At 43.4% G+C, this 13690-nt stretch overlaps 1 protein-coding gene across 1 annotated transcript in view; it reads left to right on the plus strand.

Annotated features, from left to right (window-relative positions):
- The window catches only part of xirp2a (xin actin binding repeat containing 2a), a 53512-nt gene that overhangs the window by 38435 nt on the left and 1387 nt on the right, over positions 1–13690 (plus strand). Inside the window, exons 4-8 of the mRNA XM_077512506.1 lie at positions 179–316; positions 2741–2827; positions 2978–3044; positions 3351–3454; positions 3705–12801. Coding sequence (XP_077368632.1) covers positions 179–316; positions 2741–2827; positions 2978–3044; positions 3351–3454; positions 3705–12801 — 9493 coding nt within the window. The remainder of the gene's footprint in view (positions 1–178; positions 317–2740; positions 2828–2977; positions 3045–3350; positions 3455–3704; positions 12802–13690) is intronic.

The following is a 13690-nucleotide window of genomic DNA, read 5'->3' on the forward strand; positions in this document are numbered from 1 at the left end:
AATATATTGTCTTTGTAGTGTATTCAACAGAATGTATTGTATGTTGAAAAAGATTTGCAAATCACTGAATTCAGTTTTTATTTACATTTGACACAATATCGCCACTAAATTAGAATTGGGGTTCGTAAAGGGAAACTTTAAAATTGTATTTTTCTGTTCATGTCTTTTGTTTTCCCAGGTGATGGAAGAGTCTGAGGCCTGTTCACTGCCAGGTGGCCTGGCCAGTGTGAAGAAACAGTTTGAAAACCAGAACATTGCCTCATCATCTTCCCAGTCCAGCAGCACCCAGTTCCATTTTCAGCAGAGATCCGTGCAGGTGAGAATGACAACACAATTCAGCTGTTGTTATTGACGCGCGCCAGATTATGCAGTAGACTCTTTTTGTATTAATCTGTATACAGAGCAACTTATTACCCAAAGATATACAGTAGTTATACAGAAGGTGTTTAACGATACACAAAAAAACAAGTTTTATATGTACCTTGGTTTTTAAGTCATAGTTTGATTCATTTTCAACGCAGAATGGGAAAAAAAATAAAAATAAAAAATAGAAGTGCCTGGTATATTATACTTAAACTTTCAATAAAACAAACTATTCTATCCATCCATCCATCCATCCATCCATCCATCCATCCATCCATTTTCTTGACTGCTTATTCCTCACAAGGGTCGCGGGGGGTGATTTTTTTTCTTCTTATAGCCTAGTAATAAAATTCACACTTAGCTGGTGACTTTTCAGGTGCGTTCGTTAGCATGTTTGTCATGTTGCTGGAAAGATACCTGAGCTGAGTTGCACATTGTTGACACACTACTCTTGTTTTAAGCCACTCGTCTTTCTCCAATACGATATTTCACCACAAAGCCAAACCCGGTTTATGGCTGACTCTTGCTGTAACGCACACAGTGCACAGGTAATTTTGGCAGAAAATAAACGCACACATCTTTAATTCCGGGAACTTAACCTGTGCACGGTCCTGTACCAAACCGAATATCCTGTAACAAAACGGTTAAATGCAAATACACAAATGTAATATCGCACCTCTACTAGACAGCAACTGATTGTTTTGTTTGTGTTGTTGCTTCTGTTGCTATAGTAACATACTGCTTAAAAAAATGGCAGAGGCAGTAAGTTTTACGTGATTGAAATAACCTGTAACCGAAAACCCCAGGTGCTTTGCTTGTTCTCCAGTACACATTCGCTAGCATTAGCCCTCGAAGCAATGTAATCAACAATGATAAACGTTTCTGACAGAAATGTCTACAGTAGGTTTTCAAGTCCTTAGAGCTGCTTGAGAGTAGCAGCAGGTTCATGTTGTTGTCAAGCGGGTGAGCATTATCCAGGAAGACAAGTGGTAACAATGTTCTGCTGTTAGCCGTTATCCTGGTTAGCAAGCCGGTGCGCTACTATCCGTCTGTGTTTTCCTGGTCATGTCTGCTTTCCACATTCCATCGACCACTGTATTAAGTCAATCAATTTTGTCGGAGCTCAACTACTACCATTTTTTTTAAAGAGTGAAATTCGCAATACTGTAGACTTGTCAACGAGACATGGCTGCTAGACCATCTAGATTTACTACTAGCAGTTACTTCACCTTTCGTTGTTAATATGTTGAGGTCTTATTGCATTAGTAAATTCAGGTAATGAAAGTGACATGCCCCTGTAAAAAAAAAGTTCTCCTGGAGGCATGGATGTGACACGATTCCATTTTCATTTGTCAATCAAAGAGGTCATCATCAACGTGGATCATCAATTCTTCACTACTGTGCATTCAGCAAATGCCAGAACATGTTACATCTGCTTCCGCTCGATCCAAGCGATGCAAGGTCAAATCTGGCCCTCCATTCACTCTCCCCATCTGCTCATTGAGACGGAAAGCAGAGTGGATGCACCGAGCGTAAAGGACCTTGCTGAATGCTGAATTTTACATTGAGGTGTGTGCGGGAAATGCCTGGCTCTGTTTCATCGACTCAGTGCTCTCGCGCCTCAGCAGAAAGCACATCTAGTCAGATTCCCTTCACAGATGTTTTATCCAGGATCTATGCTATGTTTTAAAGCTTGTTGAACATTCAAAAAGATATAATCCTGACATACTCTAAGTGGTTTCGAGGGCACAGGCTGTCTTTTTCGTGTTAACTGCAAAGAAGACAAGCTCAAATACTCTACCACTTGCTCACACACCTTTCATTTTGGAATAATTGGCTGATGCATTTCTTTACAATTTAAATAGGAAATGACTGAGTGCAGTTCAAACTCTGCTGTGCAGCAATAAAAATATATCCACAGACCATGAAGGGCTCTTATTAAGTTTTGTGAAAATTATCCTCTGGCTGTCTCAGCTTTCAGCAATAGAGATTTATAGGAGTGTACTTATATACTCATCAACTACGTATTGGGTACAATTTAATGACCAGCACAAGAACTGCATTAAAATGAACATGCTAGAACGATTGACTAGAGTACAGTTGTGAGGTTCACAGTAGTGGAGAACTACATTGCATCACCGAGAAAATAAAACACTTCTCTTCGAGTATGACAGCGCGTTTGACCTCACTGCAAACTTTAACCATGATAACAGACAGTTAAATTAATCGGTAAATTAATTATTATGTCACTGCAAAATCTGAATTTTTGATACATCTCTTTTACTGGATGTCATTTGATTGTACCAAATAAAGTGTCCACTGAGCGAATGTTGAGAGTGAGAGGGATTCAGTCAGTGTATTTTTCTCATTTTGGAAGGAGGTGTCCCGTTCCTCTGAGGTGACTATGCGAAGCAGTGTCAGAGAAGCTGTCCCCTCCACAAGCATCTTTCAAAATCAGCAAGAGGTACTTGGTGTTGCACATCACATACATAAGATCCTGGACTCTCTGCTCCATGATATGTCCTGAATAATACAAATATTCCAAGTAGTTCACAAAGTGTAGATCCAAAACTTGTGATTGTGGGCATACTAATGATTTGGCTTCTTTTTGCAGGTGATCCATGAGGAGAGCGTGCACCATAACAATGTGGCTGCAAGTCACGGAAATGACAATGAAACAGGTTAGTTCTCTCTGTGTCTTCTATATTATAATATGCATTTTTCATACCCTGCGTATTAATAATACATCTATTAGCCATCCGGATGATTGTCTGTTCAATGCACAGCAAAAAAAAAAAAAAAAAAAAAAAATGAAAGAGGCAAAGTATGCATGGTAATATATTAGAAAGAGGAAACCGAGTAATTCAACTGCATGGTTCCAGAAAATGAGAAGAATCCGGGTTTTTAATGAAATGATTTATTTCATTTTCCATTCCCCTCACTGTGAAGGACTTAATGAGGCAATCGTCATCTTGTGTCTAATTCAGTTAAGCTTGCCGGAGGAGAGGACCTACCAAAGGTTTCCACGCAGTCTTTGAAGCAGCAATATGAAAAAAACATCGAAGAAGCCACACCAGCTGGTGAAATAAAGGTATTGATTGTTCCCCTGATCTATCCAGTCTGTCAAAAGAGACAGGAATTTTATGACATAAAAGTAGAAATGAAGCCACATGGAATGATCATAGATGTAACTTCCAATCTGATCAATTGCAAACTGAAGATAGATGTGACATTTAATCAGATTGTGAATTTTTTTTACATTGCTGGCCCTTATACTGCCAATGTGACCATACTTTGACTGTTCTTCTTGCCATGCCCACTTATGCTTATGGTCTACTTAGGTCGATGTGGATTTTAACCAGTTTCAGTGGATGCCAGTTAGCCAGTTGTCCAAAGCTTCAACCATGATCAACCACCAAAGCTCCTCCTCTGTACAGACCACTGCCTCATCTGCAGTGTCATCAGCAACACATGAAACAACCGAATACTTTCCTCCTCCTCCTCCCATGAATCTGCTGGAGATAACACAAGAATCCCTTGAGAGCAGTGCCCAGCCCGACAAGCAAGGACCCTCGTATAAAAGCAATGTTAACAAGGAACAGTTTTTTAAACAAAAAAGCATGGCTGAACTAAAGCGCCTCTACAAGCATATTCATCCGGAGGTTCGCAAGAACCTTGAAGAAGACTATCAAAGTAATCTTACTGTGTCAGAACAGACTCAGGAAACGGTGGGGGATGTCCAGCAGACATGCTTTATGTTTGAAAACGAGGACTCAAGTCGGAGTACGAGCCCTGATCGAGAATCTGTGGAGTGGGATGAGATCCTCAGAGGAGAAGTGCAATCTAGGCGCTGGATGTTTGAAAACAAGCCACTGGACACGATAAAAGATGACACCCCTGATGAGAATGAGGTTAAGAACATTGCACAGCAGGAAATCATTGCTGGGAAGGATGTCAGATACACAGCATGGATGTTTGAGACTCAGCCCATGGATGCACTGGGGAATGAGACACTTGCTTCTTCGGAGCAGGTACAAAAAGTGACTGATCTTGCAAGAGGTGATGTCCGTACCGCTACTTGGCTCTTTGAGACGCAGCCGCTGGACTATCTGAATAAGATCTACCAAGAAGATGAGCAGGACACTGTCACCACAAAAGATATCACCGGAGGCGATGTGAAAACGGCCAGGTATCTCTTTGAGACGCAACATCTAGATTCACTGGGCAAAACAGAAACCATTGAGGAGAGCCATTTTTTGAGCCTGAAGTCTGAGCTGGAAGAGGTTAAAGGAGATGTGAAGACAACCACTCGCATGTTTGAGACTCTGCCCATGTGTGTCATCAGGGGGGATTCGGGAGAGATGCTGGAGATCACAACTATTCGCAGGGAGGAGACTGAGAAAGGAGACGTAAAGACATCACGCTGGATGTTTGAAACCCAACCCCTCGATACTATCAACAAAGACCTTGCTAATGTAAAGCTTATCTGTGGGATTTCCATGGAGGACAACATTCAAGGCGGGGTTAACAAAGGTAGATGGCTTTTTGAGACAAAGACTCTGGACACTATCAAGGATGAGGAATGGGAAACCACCAAGAATAAAAGGGAAGAGATCATTGGAGCTGATGTAAGGAAACACTGCCTGGTTTTTGAGACCCAGCCTATGGATACACTGAAAGATAATGCCAATGCTCGATCTTTGCCCTCTGAGGAGATAGTTGGAGGTGATGTGCAGTCAGCAAGGCATCTGTTTGAAACAGTGCCAATGGAAAATCTCAAGGAACTAATGGACGTGGGGAAACTTAAAAAATTGGCAGCAACTGAAGAAGAGAAGGGTGATGTGAGGCATCAAAAGTGGGTTTTTGAAAGCCAACCTTTGGCGAATATAAGAGAAGAGAAGAAAGAAATGATGAGAACTGTGAATATTGAAGCTCTAGACAAAGGTGATGTGGCAAACTGTAAGGAAAAGTTTGAACGTATGGATTTAAGTAAATGTGAAGGCACACAGAAAATTCAAGTCGAGGGCGTCACAAGTGGATCTGTGGAATCCAACCGAGTTCTTTTTGAATCCACGCCTTTGTATGCGATGCAAGACAGTTCTGGCCATTACCATGAGGTGAGGACTGTGAGGCGAGAAGAGATTGTCAAGGGAGATGTGCATAGTTGTCGATGGATGTTTGAAACACGGCCTATTGATGAGTTTGATGAAAGCCTAAAAAAGTTTCAGATCATAAAAGGTATATCGAAACAAGAGATTGAGTCAGGGGATGTTAAGACAGCCAAATGGCTATTTGAAACGCAGCAACTTGATGCCATCAAACATGTTGATAGTGAAGAAAAGGAGACCAAAGAAGAGACTGAAATTCAAAGAGGGGATGTTAAGACTTGCAGGTGGCTTTTTGAAACACAACCAATGGATGTCCTTTATGAGAAGGCTGAAAATAGTGAGGCAAATGTTCAAGAGGTGCAGAAAGGTGATGTCAAAACATGCACTTGGCTCTTTGAAACCCAGAGTCTTGACAATATACGTGACCATACGGAGTCTGAGACAATTTTAAAAACCTGCACTGTAAACCAAGAAGACATACAAGGAAAAGACGTGCGGCTGGCCCGCTTTCTTTTTGAGACAGAAAATCTTGAAAATCTAACTGGCGAGGACAGCGGTTCTTTCAGAAGGGTCACAGAAATCGACATCCAGTCAGGTGACGTTTCCAGGATGAAGTACATTTTTGAGAATCGCTCATCAGACATAGTGAGTTCCACCTCAGAGGAGACAATGCAGTTGTTAAAGATGCAGCAAGCTGAGGACATCCGCAGGGGCAATGTGGTCAATTGCACATGGATGTTTGAGAACCACCCAATTGATACAATCCATGATGAATCCAAAGAGGACAGAGAAATTCGAACAGTCACCGACGTTCAAGGGGGTGATGTTAACAAAGGCCGTTTCACATTTGAGACATTCTCACTGGATCAAATTAAAGACGAATCCACTGAGTCTGATATTACAAAACTCACAAGTATCTTTAGAAATGATTTAGAGAAAGGGGATGTCAAAAACTACACCATGATGTTCGAGACACAACCTCTTTATGCTATCCGTGATAAAGAAGGCCATTACCATGAAGTCACTACAGTTACCAAAGAAGAAATCATGAGAGGAGATGTGGTGGGTGCCCGGTGGCTGTTTGAGACCAAACCCCTAGATTCTATTAGGGACTCCGAGGAAGTGTATGTTATAAAATCTGTTACCGAAGAGGGCATCAACAAAGGAGATGTTAGCTCTGCCAGATGGAGGTTTGAAACACAGCCTTTAGATAAAATTACAGAGGAAATAAAAGTGATGTCCAAAACAGTTGCAGATATCCAAGGTGGTGATGTGAGGACAAACAAGCAGCGATTCGAGACAGATGAGATGTCGCAAAAATACATCAGAACGGTCAGTGTGAGCGAAATCCAAAAGGGGGACGTCAGATCGGCCACGTGGATGTTTGAAACCCATGCGATTGATGAGCTTGGCGGTGAAGGAGCAGAGTATGATGGTATGGAGAAAGTAACAAAGGAGGAAGTGATGAAAGGGGATGTCAAACAGTCTGTGTGGCTGTTTGAGAAGCATCCACTCGACAGCATCAAAAAGACGGATGACACAGAGCTTGTCATTCAAAGGGAAGAAATCCCACAGGGGGATGTGAAGACAACTACGTGGCTGTTTGAAACAACACCCTTCCATGAATTCAATGAGAGGACTGTGGAAGATAGAGAAATTGTGGGGAAAAGCATTAAAGAGACACTTGAGGAACTTTACTGTCAAAAAATGGTCAACTCACAAGGCATCCTTATTGAGGCAGATGAAATTGGTGATGTCCGCATGGCCAAGTACAAACTGATGAACCAGGAGACTCCCCAAATCCAAAGAGAAGAGATCATCCACGGGGACCTGAGCAACATAATGTTGAACCTCTTGAATCGCAGGGAGACAACTGAGAGAGGGATAAGAGTTGACATCGAGGAGCGGGGCAACATCAACACCACAGTAGAGCAACTGTTCAACCAAGAGAGAGAAAGCAATATTGAGAAAGAGGAAATCATCCATGGGGACATTCAGGAGGCCATAAACAATTTGCTTAGGAATGAGAGTTCTTCCAAACGTGGCATTCTGATTCAAGAGGATGAAAAAGGAGATGTGAGGATGACAATATATTCCTTGTTGAATAAAGGGGAAAGCACGAGTTTGGACAAAGAAGATATCATTCAAGGGAATGTTAGCAAAACCCTTCACCGCCTCCTCTCCAACTCGGGGGCAGAAGACTCTAAAAGGATAAGGGTAGGAGAGACAGAACGGGGTAATGTCAGCTTTTACACAACTTGCATTGAGTCTGGTGCCTTGGACTACTTGAAGCAGCTTCAGTCTGAAACAGATGAAAGTGTGCAAGCAGTAGAAAAAGAGTGCATTATTGGTGGGGATGTTGAGGAAACCAAAATTTTACTCAGGAAGAATCAGCAGGAGATAGGTCGCACAGTGGCAAAAGATGATATAGTTCCTGGTGATGTTTGCAGCATTGTCCAAGTCTTCATGACAGAGCCCACTGTGACTTACCGAAACCTGGAGAAACAGGACATTGTGAAAGGTGACCTTAGTGCAGCCTTGGATTCATTGAGCCAAGCCATCAATCAGAAAGCAGCGATAGAGAAAGAGGAGGTGGTGAAAGGAGACATACCCATGACTTTAAGATCTCTCGAGAAGGCTCAGCATCAGCTCAAAGAAATGGAAAAGCCAGAAATAATCAGAGGAGATATTCGAGGTGCTCTTGAGTCACTTGAGAAGTCTGCAACGACAAAAATGGACGTTACCGTTGAAGATTTAGTACCAGGTGATATCAGAGGAACCCTGAAGTCCCTGGAGGAGGCCAAGCGTGCGGTCAAGGAAGTTGAAAGAGAGGAGATTGTCAAAGGCGACATCCACAATGCCATGCAAAGTTTACACGAGGCCTCCAGTGAGAAAAAGACATATCAGCACCAAGTGAGTGAACAAGGGGATGTTAAAGGCACGATTCAGCTCCTCCTTGAGCCAACAACCAGCCCAAGGATGCAGCGCCGGGGGAGCATCGAAGGAGATGTGAAAACATCAATAAAATCACTCTATGAAGGACAGGAAACAACATTATTGGAAAAAGAGGAAGTGGTGAAAGGGGATGTTCAAGGGGCGATAAAGTGTCTGATGCAAAGAAAACAGTATTCAAAGCCGAAGCGGAGTCACTCAAAAGCAAAGGCTCAGCAGAAAAATCCACTAACTATAAATCAAGTGACACAGGAGCGCTTACTTGAAGAAAAGCAGAAGAGCGTAACAGGCAGTTCAGACGCTGCTGTGCAAAACCTCTCTCAAAGCGTTGCATCGCAAAAGCACAATGAAAGCAAACGGGTGAAAACACAGGTAATTACCAATGAGGCCTCTGTGACTGTATCCAAAACAGACAACACTGCTGGGGCCTCTCAACAAAAGAACATAAAAGAAGAAAAGCCCAAAGTGCTGCCCCCACAGAAAACACAATCCCCTAAGCCCATTATGATAAAGACTAAACAAACATCTAATTATGAGCAAGAAAAAGCTAAAACAGCTGACTTGAATACAATCAAAGGGGTGCACGCCTCATTGCAGTCAAATGTTTCAAACAAGCAAATATGTGAATCAAAGACAGTTCAAAAGATACAGACGACCGTCGTGCAGGAAACTGTCTCTCATAAACAAAATGTCACAATAACTGAGCATACAGCTAAAAAGCAAACAGAGAATCAGGCTTTCACACAAAAGAAAAGCTTCAGAAACATGAAGAGTGACTCTAATCTTGACATGGTGGCACGGGGCATGATCAAAAAAAAGGGTACGCCGGAAATTCACTTCCCTCCACCTCCCTTATCACCACCTCCTTCCTCCGAGTCTGAGCTTTCTCTCCCTCCACCGCCATCTCCAGTGCTGGAAAGCCCAGCATCCTGCTTGTCCCGAGCTCCCACCGCAACGCAGGAAAGTGAACTTCCACCACCACCGCCACCGCCTCCTGTTGAAAGTGGAAAATCAGAGCCAGAATTTTTCCCGCCTCCTCCTCCAACCTCTTGCTCTGGACAAGATTTCCTTCCTCCTCCACCCTCACAAGAGGAACTTAATGCAATGCCTCTGCCTCCTGCTACAAATCCAGGGAAGCCCATTGGTAAACCTTTGTTTAAAGTGCCCAAACAACCTGAGACACAAAGGCCTGTAACTGTTAAACCAAAATGGCAAAGGGACGTACAGAATCCATTGCGTCCCACTCAGCTTCACCTTGACCAAGAAAAAACATCCACACCCCTCAAAGAGGTTAAAGTTCATAAAGGTGCATCAGAAGCAAGCCAGCAGGAGGAACACAAGAATATTCAATCAGACAATAAATTGGCAAACATTCCTTCAGTTAATTTAATGCAAAAATCAACCTCACAGCCAGCCAAAAAAATATTTCCTCCCCCCATGAAGTTGCCATTGCCTCCCGAACCAGCTCCTGCACCAAAGCCGAGGCCGTACGCACGCAAATTTAAAACTCCCTTAATGCTTGCAGAGGAAAAATACCGTCATCAGAGAATGGAGAATGAGGAAACAGGGATAAGTACAGTCACAACTCCCACCTCTCCCCCAGTACATATACCAGCCACCACCAATATTGACAGTCTTCAGAGTTACATTTTAAATGACAATGAAAAAGTAGAGGTGACAGAAGCAGCGAAAGCAAATGTACAAGAAGAAACTTCATTGCAACATACAACCTCCAAGAAAATCCCATCTCAGATTCCTCTGAGCAAGCCATTGATCTCTGTGGCAAATAAGAAAGTGTCCCCAGTATGTTACAATAATTCTTTAGATCACAAGCTAGCATCTAGCAAGATCTCGTCAGGAAAATTACTCTCCTCAAAAGTCAGCGCAACAAATCAACCTGCACCCGCAGTCGAGAGTCAACCTTTTTCTGTAGTCCAGTCTGAGCATGAATCCTCAAATGTACAAGCCCAATCATGTGCTACCATTGCCACCTCTTCGGTTACTGAGCAGCAGCAATTTATTAAGAAGTCCAGGGCCAGTAATATCGCTGTCACACACAGTGGTCTATCTCAAGAAAATATACATGTCCAGGGGCAGGCTGCTACCACGGTGAGAACCGAAGATGTGAAAAATGTCAATGAGGTGGCGAAAAAAGATGGAAGCACTCCACCTTTTCAACCTACAAAAATTCCCAAGGTAACGCCAAGTTTCAAGGTGAGAACTTTCAAGATGCCGACTGAGAAAAAAGACGAGAAAGACGACACATTGGCACAAACAGAAGCAAAGAAAAGTGAAACGCACTTACAGCAGCGGGCAAGCAATGTGTCACAGAGGGGTGAAACAAAATTGACCCAGGAAAGCAGCCATGTCACATCATCGACGACAGAAGTGAGAGAGACCAAAAATTCGGTGCCTATTGAGGAAGAAAGTTGCATGAAATCTGGGAAACTCATGCCAGTAAATGAAGCCAAAGAAACTCAGCCACCAGCAGTTACGGTTTTGATGCCCAAGAAGACTAAGACAACATCGGTGTCCCAGGTTCAGCAGAGCACCAGGGTACAGCATGTCCAAAGACAACAGGAAATGGTCATGACCGAGAGGATGGTCCAGCATAGCTCTCAGAGGCAAGAAGCTGCTCACATGCACCAAAAGCAAATAAATAAAGAAGCTGCAGAAGTGAGCACCATGCAGACAACATCGGGAAAGTCAAAACGTGACATATCTGCTAAAATGACTCCTCAGGATCAGGCCCATTCAGAGGAAATGCCAGAATTAGAGAAATGTCACATAATGCAGAAGCTGCTTACGCAAATCAAAGTGTTAGAGAGCATACCAAGCAAGATCGACCCCACCACTGTCTGCATGATTATAAGTGATCTCCCTGACTGGCTGCTTGGTTCGGATGAGAGAAAGAATTTAAGTGGAATTGCTCAAAAGTCAAATGAGAAAAAGTTGAAAGAGATGGTTGTTTATTTGAAAAGTATTATTCAAGTTAAGCACACAAATCTGGAGCAGAAACTGACAGCTGTGGAGATGAAAGGGAAAGACTTTCCTTCCACACCGCCCCCAGTGGCTCCAAAACCAGATAAGAAGGTCTTCGGTGGCCTGACTACAAAGTCATCAAAAATCAGCATCGGTTCATCCAAAACTGAAAAGAAGGGGTCTGACGGAAAAAAGCCACTGCACGCGAGCAAAGTGCAACATGAGCTGAGTGAGACAGCGGATCAGAGAGTCCACTCCCCATTGGCAAGCATCCGCGCCCCCTCTCCCACCTTCATTAGCATTGAATCCAGAAGGATAGAGTCACCGCTCAGAGGCACCCCGTCACCACCGCCGTACAAGTCTGTCGCGACGCCTCCGCCTCCAGCTCGTAAGCAGTACACCGCCACATCCACCTTCCGGGCCACGCCATCTCCCACCATGAGCCGCTCTGAGAAGGTGATGAAGCTGAAAGACACTACCTCACAGCTTTCTTGCAGCCCCACGCCTCCACCTCCCATGGCGGCACCAGACTTGTTTGTGGATTGTGGTGCGCAATCATCTCCGCCTCCCAGACAGGCCACTCCCACAGCGAGGAATGAGCAAGTATTGGTGAATGTGGCAGAACCGGGCGATTCCATGATGACTGTGAAAGACAAAAAGAGTTTTTTCGAGGAGGCCCAGAAAGCAGAAATAAACAAGACGTTCCTTCGGAAGGATCCGATCGATATCCCTGAACGCCTTGAAGCGGATACTGAGGAGAGTGCTCAGGTTTTGAATGCAGATATCCTGAAAGAGGACCTCCCAAGAGTGGACATGACAAAGCTGGTAAATACATTTGAGTCTCCAAAAGCAACAGTCTACTCCAGGAAAGAGCCAATTGTGATTACAGAGAGGCTGGGGAGTGACACTGAGGACACAGAGACCGACCCGCACACCCCGCGAACAGAAGAAGTGTCAACATTCAACGTCAAAGCGATAAAGAATGTGTTTGAAAGTGGCGAGCACGGTTCCCAAGCAGCCCGAGACCTGCGAGAACAAATTGAAAAAAGAGAAGCAGACTTTTCCCACTCGAAGCCAGTGGACCAGTCTGAAACGTCCTCGCTAACGGAGCGGTTCTGTAGCATTGATGACTTTGGGAACATGATGAGGAGTGAGGTGCATTCTCAGAGCTCTGGGAGCTCCGTGACCCGTGGCAACCCTCCATCCTACGCTGATGTGGTGAGAGGCAGAGTCGTAACAGTTGCCGTGCCCTCCGATGCCTCCAGTGAGGAGCTACTGAGAAACTTCCAGCAGTCTTGGGCTGAGAGCCAAGGAAGCTTGCAGAATGTAGGCTTCAGCGTGGTGGAGCAGAGGAGTTCACAGATGGTCACACGTCAGCAGGAGACTGTCGTAATGGGTAATGCAAACATTGCGGCACGAGGACACTAAACAGGCGTGATGGTGTGTGTTGGTTTGTAACATTTTAATACATAGTGTAAAAATAAACATTTGATTAATCCTGCTTTATGATTGTTGTCGTGCATTTTGGTGTTTTCAGCAGTTAACAGGTGCTTTGATTCAAGCAGTTTCACACCGAATCTTTACAGCTCACATATGTTCCTGTTTGTTCATGCCACTTAAGTGCAGCACTGGCACTAACATATTGAACTAATATTTCTCACACTTGGTTGCTTGTTGTTTTCATTGTCTCCAATGAGAAGTGAGAAAGGAATGCTCTAATGTTTTAATCAGTGACAGATGAAGCATTTAGTACCTAGACCCACACTACCACCATCATCCTGTACTACAGAGCAGAGCAATTACGGCTCTTCAGAAGATAAAATTAAATAAAAGAGAGAGCTCACCAAATGCCACCGGCACTCCAATGCTCCCCAGGGCTTCCCAAAAGCACAATCACTTGCGCGTTTAACTTATCAATCACACTGAGGGCTAATTTAAAGGAAAAAAACAAAAGTGCTTCTGAAATACATGACACACAGAGTGAATTATGTTTACTCTGTGTGAGATGAAGCACTACTCAGCATACAAGGATACTGTGACTGTATGCGAACTGAAACAGTTTGTGAACCAAGCAATATTTGTCTGAAAATTGTGTTTGTAGACCAATGTCTTTGTGAACTAAAGTTCCACTCTTTTTTTTTATTTTTTTAAATCAGATTAATCACAAGAATTTTGATGAATCACGATTAATCACCTAATTAAAAAAAGCTTTTTATCAACATGTTTTGCCTGCCAAATTTAAAGTGCACCTCTTACGTGTTAATTATTTAACTCCGTGTTAATTC

This window comes from Festucalex cinctus, chromosome 2 (assembly GCF_051991245.1).
Source record: "Festucalex cinctus isolate MCC-2025b chromosome 2, RoL_Fcin_1.0, whole genome shotgun sequence".
NCBI classification, from domain to species: domain Eukaryota; kingdom Metazoa; phylum Chordata; class Actinopteri; order Syngnathiformes; family Syngnathidae; genus Festucalex; species Festucalex cinctus.